Raw genomic sequence first — 16,493 nt, 5'->3', positions numbered from 1 at the left:
AACCAGAGGACAGCCACAGCCTCAATCTCACCCCAACGGCTTCCTCTTAAAAGCCTCAGCATTCATCCTCCCTACTTCCCTTTCTCCAACGAAGCTGCCCTTGAGCTCCATCGAAACCTCGGATCCCAGTCCCCTTGTTTCTCTGCTCTTTGTTGTTTGGTTCCTCCTGTAAATGAACTCTCAATTATTAAATTTCTGGCCTCTTTGCCACGTGCTCGCTGCCCCCAGAGCAGCACTCCGTGCCACGTGCTCCCTCACACGCTGCCCCCCGGAGCAGCACTCTGAACATTTTCAAATACCGTCCCATCGTTCTAATCATAGGTGCAATCACTTAAACTTAGCACTGTTAAAATGTGAAGAAAAGCAGGAACGGCTTAAGCAAAAACCTTTTCATCTTTAACAGAAACATAATGTCAAAGGGGTGTGGGAATCTCTACTCAAGTGGCTACAGCAATGTGTATAATGTAAATTACCCAACCTCTCGGGTAGCCCTCCCAGGGTTATTGAGGAGGAATACTCACGTAGATCAGTCCTGAATAGTAGCGATCCTTCAGATTGTGTAAGACAGACGCTTCATTCAAGCACGTCAATTCTGCCATGTCCTCCACCTTGGAAAACTTCGGTGGGTTCATCTTCTGGATGTCATCTTTGTTGACCATTGCTTTCTTGCCGTTCTCTGCCAGCTCCACCATAACTTCATCGCCCCGTTCCTCTTTGATACTAGCTGCCTCAAAACCATGGCGTTCCGATGGGATCCACACCAGCTTCTTAGCTGTCCAATCAGCTTGAGTGGCAGGGTTGTAAATGACAGCCCTGTCCACAAAGAGATACCGCTCTGGATCCTCCAGTCCAGTTCTCTGGGCCATTGTAAACAGAAGGATCCAAAAGTAATTGACTCTAGAAGAGAAGGGCAAAATTAGTTGCTTATGAAATAAACTAATTTACTAGTTTGACTTTCTAAGAAGCGTAAAGCAAAACCCTTGATAAACATAAACCATACAGTGGAAGAGCTGAGTATCCCTCCCCATAGCCACACTACCCCATTTTCCAAGGTAAACTTCAGGGGTAACCACTAATCATGACTCTGGCTGTCTGACGACCATTCAAGGTCTGCAGAGGCAAACAACAGCGCTTCAGCGTGACCTTTCTTCCTCTCTCTCTCCTCTTTCCTCCTCCCCACAGACTAAGCAGAGAGTTATGAAGACACAAGAGGGAAATTAAAACAAAGACACAGAATAAAGGCCACGGAGTGGCACTGGAATTCCTGTGACCACAGGCCATAGCTACAAAGACACATGATTGCCAGAGAGTGTAATCGGGTCCAGGGTGTAGCTCAATGGTGGTGCATTTGACTGGCACACACACGGCCCTCGGTTTCAACTCCAGAGCACAGAAGCAGGAAGAGAGAGAGAGACAGACACACACAGTGAGACTTCATGAATGAATGAGAGCTAAATTATGCCTTCCAGTCCACCTTCAGACAAGACTAAAGGCAATCTCCCTATAGCCTCACTATGGCCCTTTAATCTGTTAGGGGACCACAGAAGACAATTACAACTTGGCTTCAAGCAAGGCTTTCGAGTATGTGGTGGTACCTATTCAGTCTTCATCGTACCCACAACTGCTCCCACTCTGGCATCCCGCCTCCCACCACCCTCACCTCTCACCAGTGTCCACGTGTTGTGGAAGTTTCCATCCTGCAGGAAGCCCCTTAAGCTCCAGGATGTCCCTGAAACTGACCAGATCCACTAGGCCCCTCCCTGCCAGAGTCCCCCTCAGATGCAGCAGAGCCAAGCTATAAAGAAGACCCTCACACAGCTGAGGAACAAGACGCTCTGGTGCAGACCAGCCGCAGAAACCGGCTGAACGGCCTGGAAGAGGCTTAGCCCAACTGAGACACGGGAAAAAGACTCTCTTCAACCTGATGAGCTGCCTGCCGGGGTGCAGTGTGCTCCAGGCCCCCAGCTTTGTGAGCTGTCATCCATGCTGGGTGGGGTGGGCTTTGGGGATGCAGCTGGCTTTGAGTCATTTCTCCTCCTGTAAGTAACCCCTCACCCACAGTTTCTAAGTAACCCCAATAAAACTCACTGGTCCACCAACTCTGGTGGTACCTGTCTTTGGTCTGTCATGGGCTCTCTGTCTGGGGTAGAGGTTTGAGCTGTCTCCTGAGGAAGTTTTATAAGACAACACCATGTCTTCCATTAACAGTGTGTAGCCCCAAAGCAAACCTAATATTACAGCAGTGATCTAAGCAGTACAGAAGACTCATTAGTAACTGAAGCCACATCGAGGAAAGGTCTGTCCTGTGACTGCTACACTAGTCAGAGCTCAAAATACAGCTGGTTTATTTAGTGCTCACTGACGATGGGTACAAATGGAACTAGCAAACCTCTAGGCATGTCAGGGTGAGGCACCACTCCTATATCTGGGCAATTAGCCTTCTGGACATCATGCACCTTTCTGATGTCACTTGTCATTCCCTCCTGACAGCACCTTTCTAGAATCTAATACCATATATCAAACACTTCTTGCTATTACTCCAAAGTCCAAGTTATTCCAGGACATTTCTAAGACTTCATCCAAACCAACCCAAGAAACCAAATACTGACTCTTACTCTAACAAATCTCTTTGAGTTCTCCCCTTACCTCAGCTCACCAGAAATATTAGGAACTCTTGGTAGGTGAGAGGATCAATAAAAAATATTCTTTGTAGGTTGTATGGAAAAAAAATCATAAAGCCATCCAAAGTTGTAAATAGGTCATTAACTTTGAGTCTATAAATACAGCTCAAGTTCCGTGAACTCCCTGAAATGGTATAAACCGTGTAGTGCATTTAATGTGTACATCCCTGCATTATCCTAAGGAGACCACCTATGGCTTTCTTCAGATTCTCAAAGGGCTGTCTACACCCTCAAAGACACATTGCTGACAGCAGGCACGGGTGCTAGCTCGCTAACCCCTAAGAAGTTTATTACAGTCAGACCTTCAGAAGGATCCATTACATGTACTGCATTTGAAACCTATGCTCTAAAGCAGCGAGTCCCAAACTGTAGCGTGCACTGGCGGCACAAGGAAGGCTTATTAACACACAGATTGCTGGACCCCATGCCCTGAGTTTCTTATTCAGTAAATCTGAGGTGAAGTTTAAATTTTGTATCCACCCACGTTTCCTTCCTTCCTTCCTTCCTTCCTTCCTTCCTTCCTTCCTTCCTTCCTTCCTTTTCTTTCTTTCTTCCTTCCTTTTTTTTTTGTTTGTTTTTTGAGACAGGGTCTCACTATGTAGTCCTGACTGTCCTGTAACTCATTCAGTAGACCGGACTAGCCTCAAACTCACAGAGATCCGCCTGCTACAGCCTCCTGAGTACTGGGATTAAAGGCATACATCACTACACCTAGCTACCCCATCTCTTTAAAAAAAATTATTTTACATGTACAAGTATTTTACCTGCATGTATGTATGTGTATCACATGCAAACTTGGCATCCATGCAGGCCAGAAGAGGGTGTCAGATCCCTTGGAACTAGAGTTATAGATGGTTGTGAGCCACCATGTGGGTGCTAGAAATCGAACCCAGGTCCTCTGCAAAAACAAGCGCTCTTAACTGCTAAGCCATCTCTCCAGCCGAAGACTCTGTGTGCCTATCAGCTGCTGACAATGTCATTGGTCCTGGACCACTTTTGACAACCACTCTTCCATAGTTCTCTCTCGTCTACAAACAACGTGCTACCCTATTTTATAACTTCAACCTAACTTTGCTTCTTAGGCAAAATACAAGAGAGAGGGCAATATGAAAACTATTTGTGGGCCCACATACAATCAGAAGTATGGTGAAGAGTGGGCTCAGAGAGTTATTAACACATTTTCCAGTTTAGGCTGCACAGTGGTAAGAAGTGTGAAAGTCAACTCGGGAGAATCTGAGGGCACATAATAGGCCATAAACTCTGCGTTTCGGACGCACAAACTCTATAAAAAAATACAATTATAACAAAATGAGTTTGTTTTATTCTTCGTTGGTTAACTGAGTATATGGCACTTTGGAAAGTATCCTGCTGTCTGTAGGTCTGCATACATTAATTTACTGTGGGTGTAGAAACAATCTCAAATTTGGTAGGCAGCTATAAATGGGAGTAACTTGACAAGTCATTTCTACAGCAGGTCTAGAAAAAGTAAATTGTGTAATTTTTTGTTACGTCATCAAATGGGGACATTTAAAATTTATTGGTACGTGTTTAAGAAGCAGAAATGTTAATTTAATGTAAAAAAAACTAGTGGATCATGAAATTACAATCACCACATGCTTCCAACTTTCTGGGGAAAAGATAACACACACACCTTTTTGGGTTTTGAGCCCCAGGCAGTTGCCTTAAAAGCTAGTATGAGGCTGGTTTTGAACTCCTAACGGTTCTGCTTCTGCCGCTAGGATTACAGGTGTGCGCCACCATGCCCAACTTCATCTATTTTTTTACATGAAGTAAATTCTAAGTCTTTGGTTGAGCAGCAGATTACAAAATACTTTTATTTTTAGCACTTCCAGATTTTCCTACAACTAAACCCCGTGGGGGTGGCTACCTGTCCCTTGCTGTGTGGCACTGGTCAGTTAGCCTGGTCCCTGGGACATAACAGAGAATCCAGATCTACCTTCCATAAATGGCCCCCATCCTTAAAATTCACTTCCTCTTCCCACAACCAAACCCTTCCCTCCTGACCCAAATGCTACCCTTTCACACTTGCTTTTCAGGTCAATCTAGCAATTCAATCCTTCCTTCTCCTCAGCCTCCGCACTGCCCTTCTGGCAGTCTCCTCGACCTACCTAGCACTGCACCACAGGGCTCACTAGGCAGGTAGGAGGGGCTCCTCAGGCTGTTTAACTCACAAGAGTTTACTGTGAGGCCAGTAAGGATGTTTTAGCTAGTTTAACCCCTCACGTGTGCTTGCTGAGTATACTGTACTTTTTCACTCCGTTGCTCATTTGGTGTTAGATCTGATTTAAAACTCGAATTTAACATGTATTATTTGCAAATATTTTGCCTTGCTAAAAGGCAAATGCCACAATTTTTAAAACAAATCATCTTGTTATGCATCCCTAACTACATCCAGGCACCATTCTAAAGAGTTACACATATCAAGGCCTTAATCCTCACGAGAGGGGTACAAGGTAGCTTCCATGAATAAACTCCATTTCACAAACGAAGAATCCAAAGAATTCTGAGACTGGACAACAGGCCCAAGGTCACACAGCAGAGGTCACAAGTAGCAGAGGAAGCCTTAAGCCCAGAGACCAGGCTACAGTGATTCAAGTGGAGTGGACAGGAAAGAAACTTTGAAGGATATGTGGCATTTCATATAACTTGTTACCAAATTAAAGAATCCTGCCTACCAATAATGGGTTAAAGACTATAGGTTCAGTCACGAGCACATTAGCACAATCTGCCATAGACTTTACATTCTGAAGGAAAATGCCTACATTTAAGAGAAAAGGGGGATAAAAAGGCACCTCTGTAGTAGGCAGCATGGAGAGAATTGGAAGGTGTATCTGTCACCTGAAGTAGCTGTCTAATGACAATTAAATCATTTATCAGTGCATATATCAATTTGCCTCCTACAGAGTCAAAGTTCCCATCCCTAGCACTGGTGGCAGACAACTACCCCTGGGGCATCCACCCTGCTCATTTTTTTACTTCCAATGAAACGCCACCTAGCAAAATTCTCAGCTGCTTCCCAACACCCAAGGTAGTTATGGGCAGAGGAAAACGATTCAATTTTATGATCAGACTGAATACAGCAGAACAAATAAAATGAGGCCAGGTAGCCACCCTAGAAGATGCTTCAGACACAGATGACCCAAATGAGAGCTGCCCCTATCTGTGTAACACTATCTACTACTGGGGTCACTGGCACTATGCGGCTGCACGCGTCTCTTAATTTATCAAAATTCTACTTAACCAAACAATCACAGCCACAAAAGGCAAGACAGCTGTATGGCTGTGAAGCCCTGCTCTGGCTCCCAATGAATAAAATACTTCCAAAACTTGGGTCTTAAACCAGGGACTTGAATTCCTCATATGTGATAACAATGTACATCCAACGCTGAAGCATATGGTTGGTCATTCACCCTACCCCGGTGCCCTTCAGATTGTCCCCCATCTCCCTCTCGACCCAGCCTCTTCATTGTGGTGACTTCCCTAAGGAGCCCAAATACATAAGCCAAGCACTCACAGGTCACATCCTGAGGCTGCAAAAGCTTGTGCTGTATCACACAATTGCAGCGTATGCTTTCTGCCGATAAGGATGGGAAGAACGCAATTTAAGATGCAGAAGTAAGGAGAGACATAAAATGGCCACTTTTTCAGAACCGGAGACAGACAGGGCATACTTAAACATCAAAAGCATCGGGGCTACAAGAATAGTTAACAGAGGCAGATTGATGAGGGACATGAAACAATGAATAGATTATAAAGTTTTCCAGAGTCAGATACTATCAGGAATAATTAAACCTCATCCAAAGCATCCTTAGTTTCAAATGTTTAAAAAAAACAAAATCAAAATCTCAGCATAGCCAAAGTATTACATTTAGTATTATTTTATTCAGCAAAAACAGCAGTCTTTGTTCCATCCGCAGTCTGGATCTACCCCGCCTGCTTTTCCCTACCCCACCCCACCCCACCCCACCCCCTTCCATCCACCGCAGTGATCTTGAAGAGAGCTGCAGAGGCCCCAAGAAACAAGAGATAACGGTCGTAGCTAGAGACCCCGTTACCCAAACCTCACGAGCTCGGGTCAGACCCGCCGAGTGGCCACCTCCTCTCTAAGGCCCCAGTTCCTAGGCAGGCCTGTGTGGGGGCCTCTCGGGTCCCTGGGCCGCATCCGCCCACCATAGGCCCACAAAGCCCCGCCAATGCCAAGGACTCCACAGCTTCAACTTCCCTCCGACCCAATTCCATTTCGATTTTATGGGATCAGGGTGTGACCCCCCCAACTGCAGAAGGCCAGGCAGAGAGTCTCCGGAGAGCCATTACCAGATCACTTACACAATAAAGCGATCCAGAGGCGAGGGCTGACCCTCCCCCGCCCAACCCCCGGCCGCTCCGCTACAACGCGCCCGGGCCACATTTCCCGCCTCGTTCCCCCCAACGGCCCAGGCCTCGCCCGGCGTCCACCTCTTGGTCCTCCACGGTCCCCAGCAAGCGTGGCATGCCGTTTAACTCCCGCCCTACTTCTCCGAGCACAGCTCTGGAGCCCCTCACCCGCCGCACGCTCTCCAGACCACGCAGCGCTTCAGCACACCGGTCCCTTAATCTCACAGATCCAGGGTCCGCTTTCTGAATCCTTGGAGAACCCCTCAGTCGCGCCCGGGGAAGCCTAACTCGGCCTAACCCACCATGAAACCCACCCAGGGGCCCTTCCTTCCCGCGCCCCTAGCACCGAGATCACACCCCAGGACTCAGTCCTCTCCTAAGAGGGCAGACACGCCGGGCGCCTCCGGCCTCCAACTAGGGCACTCACCTCCCAATCCCACGCTTCCAGGGCGCCAATGCAACCAAGGAGTTGGTCTCCACATTCCCACCCCCAGATCTCCATCCTCATCCCTTCCAAGGATCGCCCCCATGCACATCCCAGTCCTGATCTCTGCAGGGGTCTCACTCTCCAGGACCTCAGTTCCTATCCTTCCAGGGGGTCTCTCTATCTCCATACACTGGGGTCCCGTCACCTCCACAAGGTCCGCTCTCCACAGCCCAGTCTGCCTTTCCGAGCTCCCCGCTTGGGTTCCGTCCCTGTGCTCCAGAGTCGCTCGGTCCCCCAGCCCGGGTTCCTTTCCTCCCGGACGACCTCACGACCGTCCTCGTTCCCGGGGCCACCTCACTCGGACCCAGGCAACCGCACCTCTCACCTTCAGCCGAAGATGGTGGCGCCAGCGCACGTCCCCAGCAGCGACCACAGATCCAGCGTCTTAGTTCCAAACCCACCGCTGCCTCCGCCGGGCTCCTTTAGCACTGCCGCTCGCGCCTGCCCCACCCACTCCCACCCTCATTGGGCCAGCTCCACGCCCATCACCGCCGCCCCCAGACCCACTGGTCGGTTTGCGCGCCCATCTCCCAGGAAAGACGTTAGCAACCCGAACGAAGCTACCTTCCCAAGTCCGGCTCCCTCCACCCACCTGGAATGATGCTCATTGGCTCCCGCTCCCGACCTAGGCCCACAGGCTCCCCATCTCATAGGCTGGCCCTCATGCCTGTCAGGGACGCCGGGAGGTGCGGCCGGGGCAGTGGCGGGCGATTGGCTAGCTTGTGGGGAGATGGACAGCTGAGACTAACTGGGAGCCGGGCGATCCCGCGAGGCGGCGAGAGCCGACCCTGCTGGGCTGTGCGCGCTGCGCTAGTCGGGGCTGGGGCTGGGGGTGGGGGGACGGGGACGGGGGACGGTGGGGCAGGTGTGTCACAGCAGAAGCTCCCGTCTCCCACTGATCGCGTCTCGCTGTAGCGTCAGGACGCCGCTGCAACCCATTCGAGCGTCCTGCGGCCCGTCGGCTTGCCGCAGCCACCGGGTCCCGCAGCGGAGACCGGCTGCCACAGAGGACTCGCCGGCCCCCGGAGCCGCCTGCAGGGGCGGGGCGGGAGCGCGGTCCTGAGGCCTGACGTCACCCTGGAGCTTCAGGGGGTGGGAGCCGCGGATGTGCGGCTCACCTGCAGTGGGGGAGGGGTGCCGCTTAGCCCGTGTGCTGACCCGGCTGCAGTCAGCTTGGAACCCTGGGGTCCCCCCCCACTGATGCTTTTTCCGGGCACTCGCCCGACGTCTTCCTCTCGTGGCCAGTCGCAGTTGAATGTTCGCAAGCGGATAAAACCTGCTTGCTCGGCCTCTTAGGTTGGGCAGAGATTCCAAAAATAGGAGCTGCAAAAGGGCCTGGCCGAGAAGAAAGCGACTTCGTTAGTCCATGTGTTCATTCATTCATTTATTCCAGCTCCCTACAGAAGCTGGAATGGGTCTGCAGGGTTCCTGCGGCGTTGTCCTGTTCCCTAGAGTCAAAGAACTAGTGGTTCAGGGGCCTTAGAAAATGCCTAGGACCTCGAGTGGGGGTGGAGTTCCAAAATAAACTGGAAAGTTGAAGTAAAAATTGTAATGAAATGTATGTATAATCTAGTAAACTCTAATTATACGTGTATAAATATTATAAAATCAAAAATAACACGAGCAAAATGTATTACTTGTTCTTATAAAAAGAAAAACCATTTTCAAAAAATAATCCCTCAAGAATTTTAGTATTTAGTATCGGATATGTGTGTGTGTGTTAATAGATACCTTTTAAATGCCTGAGAAACTACTAGACTAATTTTTTTTAAGTGGAAAAAAATCGAAAACAAGGCAGAAAGTGATAAGAAAGGGTTGGTGGAATTCGGAGAAAGCTCCAAGGCAGCCGCAGGGAGAGCCCTCCAGGTGGAAGTCAGAATTCTTGGTCCTTTGTCTTGGTGTTTCTGGTCTCCACCCTCACCCGCCCACCAGGTTGCTGCTGTCCAGGTTTCTTGTGACTCTGGCACCACATGAAGGATTCTATCCTTGGGAAGTCTGCAGAGGAAGTATAAATTAGCTGTACAAAACATGTCAAATAGCCCTCTTCTGACTGTTTCGGTATTTAGAAAAAACTCGGCTATTTCTAAGGTCTGAGTCTAAGCTTTGTCACCCAGTGAAGTCATTCCCAAATGCAATATTGCACACTTAGAACAGCTACACAAATAGTCCCAGTAAGCCGTCAGACCTATGGGTTCTCACCATTTCAAAACTTCCTCGTAATGTTACTAGCTCAATGGACCATCAGAAGAAGAGAACAGAAGTTCACCAGGGTTAAGACTCACAAAGACATTTGTCATGACGAGAACCCAATACCAAACTGTCCCCAAGTATATTTCTAGCTCTGGAGTTTCTTCCGCGTTTTCCTCTGCCGGACAGCTCCAAGTACTAACCATGCCTGGTCCCACTTTGCTTCTGGGATTAAACGAGGTGTGGCATGATTAGAGCAAGATGGCCATAGGTGTCTGCCCCGCATCTCTGCCTGCGTAGGAGAGAAATTACAAAACAGGTTCCAGACCTGTCTTCTGCCCATCCACGCGTCAATGCATCACTCAAACTTCTTCCCAAGGTCTCTCCAGTCCCTCTGTGCTTCCTTCTCCCTTTCCACACCTAGGCTCCCGGTCTCCATCATCTATCAGAAAACACAGCCATGGCTCTGAATGCAGCTCTACCACTATACCTAGAGCGTAGTCTTTGACAAATTGCCTCAGCTCTAAAAGAAGAAATAGATATGTACTTGAAAGATTCGTTTTTCAAATACGTTGAATTGATGGGTTATTGAATAAAAATAACACGACATTATGGATTAATAGATTGAAAATTGCCTTTTTCTATTGTACAGGTTCAAGAGCGAGGAAACCCTTGTCTTTATCTGCAATAGTTTTAGCTGGTGACTAGGCTGCTGCTTTTACTTCTAAAAGCAAAAGTTCACAGACCATTGTTTGGCAGAGACTAGGTCAGAAGTCCAAACTCATTCCCTCAGGGCAGTTTGAGCATGTGAGCTTGTTTTGTTTCATGTGCACAGAACTGATAGGCAGATATTTTTTTTTGAATGAATTCCAACATTTAAAAATTAAGAATTAGCCAACGTTGTTAGTCATTGGGGAGCTATAAATTGAAACCACAATGAGATCCCACTTCATACCCGCAAGCCTGCAATGAAAAAGTGAAGGGTGGTGAAATACACGCACTAGACGATAATGAAACAGTAAGGGCAGTAGCAAACGCTGGCAAGGACCAAGGGAAACAGGAATTTTGTGGTCGTTGTTGGCAGGGATGTAAAATGCTGCAGTCACTTTGGAAAATGAGCATTTTCTTTAAGAGCTAAACATGCTGTGTGCTTTTGTCCATAATAAAGAAGTCAAATATAAATTTGCCATACAATCCCACAATTTTGCCCTTTAGTATTAAAAAAAAAGGTGGGAGGTTGGGGGAAATCCTGTGTGGATACAAAACATGTACACAGAAATGTTCACACAGCATCATTTATAATAGCCAGAAGATATAAACAACCTAAATGAGCATCAACTGACGAATGGATACACAAAAGTCATAGGTCCATACAACAGATTACCATTCAGCAATAAAAAGTAATAAACAATGGATGCAAGCTACATGAATGAACCTTGAAAACTTTATGCTCACTTGAAAAAAGCCAGACACAAACGCACATACCAACTCATCCCATCTGCATGAAATGCCCATAAAAGGCAAAACTGGCAATAGAAAGGAATATGGTACGTGCCTGGGGTGACATCTGGGGTCAGGAAGCAGGGACAGCACAGGATCCAACAGTAAATGAACATAAGAGCTACAAATGAGGTAATGAAAATACTCTAAAACTGATTTATGGTTCCAGTTAAGCAACTTGGTAAACGTACTAAAAACAACAACAACAAAACCCCCAAACCATTAAGTTGTGTATTGTGAATTATGTAAGTATATAAATATACCTCAATAAAGTCATTTTTTTAAATAAAAAAGGAATGAACCTTCTTTTTAAAAATAAGGAAAAGGCTCGCTCCTTTTAAAACATAAAAATCTGGATTTCCAGCTTTTCTATAAAAATTGAAATATCTGGAAATGCAGAAGCCATTGGTGTCTTAGCTGTCGGTCATTTTTAGACAAAGTACATACTCTTTGGGATGCTCTTGTCACCACCCCTCCCTGCTGCCTCTTACTAGTGACCTGATTTACTCATTGAATATATTTGCCTGGTTGTTATTGTAGGTTTTTTTTTGTTTTGTTATTGTTGGTTTTTCAGTGTTGAGATCAAACTGAGGATCTTGAGTGTGTTAAATAAGTGTTCTTCTGTAGGTAGAGTTTCTCTGTGTCTCAGCAGTTGTTGCCAAAGAGCCACTCAGAGACTTAATATTAATAGCTCCACTGATAGCTCAGGCTTATTACTATCTAGCTCTTACAACTTAAGTTAACCCATTTCTATTCATCTATGTGCTGCCCCAAGACTCCTGACTTTTACCTCTCCTGTATGTCCTGCTTCCTTTCTATCTGCTTGGTGACTCCTCTAACTCTGCCCTCCTTCTTCCCAGCATTCAATCTACCCCAAAAATCCTGCCCAGCTATTGGCCAGTCAGCTTTTTAATAACAACGAGAAGCTGGGCAATGGTGGCACACACCTTTAATCCCAGCACTCAGGAGGCAGAGACGGGCAGATCTCTGTGAGTTTGAGGCCAGTCTGGTCTACAAGAGCTAGTTCCAGGACAAACTCCAGAGTTACAGAGAAACCCTGACTCAAAAAAAAGGTATATAGATTGTTCCACACCACTCTTGCACTGAGCTACACGCCAACCTTCACAGTCATTAATTTAAGCTTTCAGGACCTTGGTTACTGGCTGGGGAAGGGTAGAGGATTCATGGCAAATTATCCCAGTGATATGAGAAGGGTATTTTTGAATTGAATTGTTTCTGTTAAGGCAGTGAAGTAGTGGAAAGTTTAGGTGGGAAGGAAGAGTTTATAAGAAGTCTAGACAAGTCCATCCTATGAAAATGGTGGGAACTTGAGACACACATACTGTGATACCCAATTTCTCCATCTAATAAATAAAGGTAAAGGGTCAGTGAGTGTTCAAAGATGGTTTTAAAACAGAAAGAGTCATGACAAAACAGACAATGCCAGTAAGGAAAACAAGAAAGAAACTTCCAGAATTGCCGTAGGTTCTGAGAAAGCCCACAAGAAGAAGTTCCTGAAACTTACTAATCTAATATTTCCTATAAATCATGTAGAATCTGACTAAGTCATATTTCACTTGATTTGTAAAACCTGGGTCTGGGAGTGGACCTCAGAGTGTTCTGAGGATCATGAGACCCTGTGTCAACCCCCAACACTCAAAAATAAAACGGAAATAAAAGGCAGACTTGATCATCCTTGACCTTAATACAGCAAGCTATACCCATGACGAATGACTATCGACTATCTTTTGTGCCTAGGGCCTGTGCCAACTACTGAAGAGATGACAATGATAACATAGACATGGTCCCCCTCCCCATCAAGGAGTTTGTAATCTAGTGGGAAATATAAAAATATTGGCAAACAATGATAATAGAAGACATTTGTCTTTTATCATGGATACATACAGGGAATACTACAGGGTTTTAAGGGTTCTGAGATTGTGTGCAGATTTTATTGTATGGACTCTCTCCTCACCCCCGCTCCCTGGAAAGATCTATAGATGTTAAAAGCAGTTTCCCATAAAGGCCTCTGATCTGAAAAGATTGCAAGCATACAATATAGTATGTTCATAACTTAGGTAGTTGAAATTTTCTTTGGGCCACCAACCACCTCCCAAATAAAGACACAGAGATTTATGCTTAGGCTACTTAATCTAATCTGTTTCTATTCATCTACCTTTTTCCTCAAGGCTTTTTCCCTTTCCTTCATTCTGAATGTCCTACTTTCCTGCTTCCTCTGCGTCTGGTTGGCTGACCCCTGGTGTCTCCCTGGTGTCTCCTTTTCTTTCTTTTTCTTCCTGAGCCTAAATTCTGCCTATACCTTCTGCCTTGCTATTGGCCATTCAGCTTTTTATTAGACCAAACAGGTACCCTAGGCAGGCAAGATAAAATAGCAACACGTCTTTACACAGTTAAACAAATGCAACACAGCTTTATATAGTTAAACAAATGCAACACATGTTTGCATAGTTAAACATTTCACAACACTTCGGGTTCTCTAGAGGAACCTAACTGATATAAAGGGGGCAATTCATTTTATTAGCTTACACTATTAGAGACTGAATTGTTCAATGGCAGCCATCTTTATTCTGGAGACTTAGAGAATCCAGCAAAAGGAAACCTCAGAGCAGAAAGGACCAGTGATGCAGAGCACATCTGAGTCCTAAAAGAGTTCTGGAGAGTCGCTGGTGTGAGTCCGCACCAAGAGGCTGAAGAAGCAGAGTCTGGTGTCCACAGCAGGAGAAGGTGATCTCAGTTAGGAAGAGTAGAGAGTGTATACCCTGACTAGCCCATTCCTCCCATCTTTATCCCATTTGGGTCACTAGCCTGTTGAACTATTCTGCCCATCCCAAGATGGGTATTTTCTTCTTAGGTTTACCCACATGTCAGTTTTCTCTGCAAAGGACCTCCCAAGCACATTTAGAAGTATATTCTACTGATCTAGGTGTTTGGATCCAACCAAGTTGATGAACATCATGAACCATCACAGTACCACATCACAGAAACACATCAGGATCTGAAGACATTTGGTAAGACATGGGACCCAGAAGAGTGGCAGAGAAAGAGTTCCGGAAAGTGATTTAGAGGAAGTAATATGGAAGATAAAATCTCTAGAGGAAGATGTCAACCATATGAAGAAAAGGTGGGGGATGGAAAAGCCAGAAGGGAGGGAGGCAGGGGTCAGATCTTATCGATGCCCGGCAAAGAGGAATAAGACGGCAGAAGACAATGGGGAGCCGTGAGAGAATTCTGATTTGAAGAGTAACACAATGAACTTCGTGTGTTTTATCGGGATTATCTGGTCAGAGGTGGAAGATGAAAGACAGGCTGGCAGGGGAGCTCTGAACCGCTGCTGCAGCAAACCAAACATCTAAGAGGCGACGGATTTGGATGAGAGAGGAGTCAGTAGGCTGGAGAGACAAGGTCAGATTGAGGAGATTGCAAAGATTATATGAGATATTTAAAGTGCCAAGCAATGTGTGAAGATATTAAAATGCCTATCGTCACACATAAGGGTATTTATAGTGCCCAGCACAATGCATGACACAGTTTAGGTTGATGCCCTTCCTCCTTCTCATGGCCTCACGAACTAAAAACAATCCTGCCCTGTGCTGTACACTTTTATAAACACACTCATGACGAGTTCCAATAACTTGTTTTTCTCCATCCTTGTACATCCCGTAGCCTGTCGCAAGGCCAGCTCAGCAGATGTAGAAGGTGAGCCACCGATGTGAGCCACACAGCTAATTAATAGTGTTAGTAGCTCTGTCTAAAAGAGAAAAAGTCATATCATTTACATCATTCATGCTCACCTTAATCATGTTATCAAGTTCAAATACATCTATAAGAATATAACATTTCAATGTATAAACCAACGAAAAATCATTTGTTGTTTTTCCAGTTCTAATGCTGTCAGAGATTTTTCATTTTTGCTGGTGGGTAAGTACATAAAAATATTTTCAATAGTGAAAGTGCAAAGTCCATTGTGAAACATCAGAGCTTCAGAATGGCTGTTTCTAAGTGTATAGAAGCTCATCTAGTTGTATAGACTTTGGGTGTGGTTAATTAGTATGTAGTGCTATTTAATTTGCAAGTTTTTTTTTATAATAAAGCTTATTTTTTTAACAAAACATTTAATAGGAGACTGGAGAGATGGCTCAGTGGTTAAGAGCATTTGCTGCTTTTCCAGAGAACCCAGGTTTGATTCCCCATTCCCTCATGGTAGCAGACATATGTAACTCCAGCCTCAGAAGATCTGATGTCCTCTTCTGGCCTCTGAGGGCACCAGTCACAGACACGCATGGAAACAAAACACCTAGACACATAAAAAAAGAGAATATAAAAGATTCTTTTTTAAACATTAATAGAATGTTTCACCTATCATATTAAGTGTCCAAACCCCAATGTTTGTAGTGGATGTATAGTAGATACACGTGTTCATTTAGACTGTCTACATTTTAAGTCCTAAAACAGCTACACGTGACTACCAGATCGGACAGCACAGTGCTGAACTGTCAGTTCATGTCAAGCAGGACCAGCTTGTATCCCTAGCTTAACATTTGACAAATGGTAGATGTCTACTAAAGGTTTGCCGGATGGAAGGATGATGAAGGGTGGCAGGATGAGTGGTAGAGTAAATAGATGGATACAAGATGGGCTGATGACAAGGTCCTTTCAGCTCTAAGAAGGGGGTATTGTAGCTGAGCACGAAAGAGGAGCAGGGCTGTCCGCAGCTAAGGATGGTAGGCTGCAAAGAATCAAGGCCTGGGCAAAAGGAACACAAGCATATGGAAATGATAGCATGGGCTAAAGAACGGGATGCATACCACATAAAGAAGATGGGGATCATCTTAGAAGTTCCTGAAAATGTTCATTATCAAAGGCAACTTGCTTCAATACTTGACTTTGTTTGATACCCCAATTCAGACCACCAAACTATTCAAGAAGCAAATTAGAAATAACATGTAGGATAATTAGAAAGCCAAATGCTAATTAGCTATTGAAAAAAATTAATGTATTGTTTATTTTTAAAGGTGTAATGACGGTATTTTTACTCTACAAAAAATAATCTTTTTCTTTTAGTGGTGTACACAGAAATATTTACAGGTTTAAGGCTATAATGCCTAGACTGGGGGTGTAGCTCAGTAATAGAGCGTATGCATGGCATACCGGAAGCTCTAGGACTATAGCGTCTGGGCTTTGCCTCAGAATATCACAGGAGATAGTATAGCAAAGAGTTTGGT

At 45.5% G+C, this 16,493-nt stretch overlaps 1 protein-coding gene across 4 annotated transcripts in view; it reads right to left on the bottom strand.

The window, feature by feature from the left end:
- Myh10 (myosin heavy chain 10) overlaps positions 1 to 8,009 on the bottom strand; it is a 131,863-nt gene extending 123,854 nt beyond the window's left edge. For all 4 annotated transcript variants that reach the window (XM_057775512.1, XM_057775514.1, XM_057775513.1 and 1 more), the window contains exons 1-2: positions 7,889 to 8,009; positions 522 to 897 (exon numbers count right to left, since the gene is read on the bottom strand). In XM_057775512.1, coding sequence (XP_057631495.1) covers positions 522 to 866 — 345 coding nt within the window. In that variant the 5' untranslated portion in view covers positions 867 to 897; positions 7,889 to 8,009. The remainder of the gene's footprint in view (positions 1 to 521; positions 898 to 7,888) is intronic.
- Between the last annotated feature and the right edge of the window lie 8,484 nt (positions 8,010 to 16,493).

This window comes from Chionomys nivalis, chromosome 7 (assembly GCF_950005125.1).
Source record: "Chionomys nivalis chromosome 7, mChiNiv1.1, whole genome shotgun sequence".
In the NCBI taxonomy this organism is placed as follows: Eukaryota; Metazoa; Chordata; class Mammalia; order Rodentia; family Cricetidae; genus Chionomys; species Chionomys nivalis.
The sequence above is the reverse complement of the archived record's forward strand: the minus strand, read 5'-3'. Positions and strand labels throughout refer to the sequence as shown.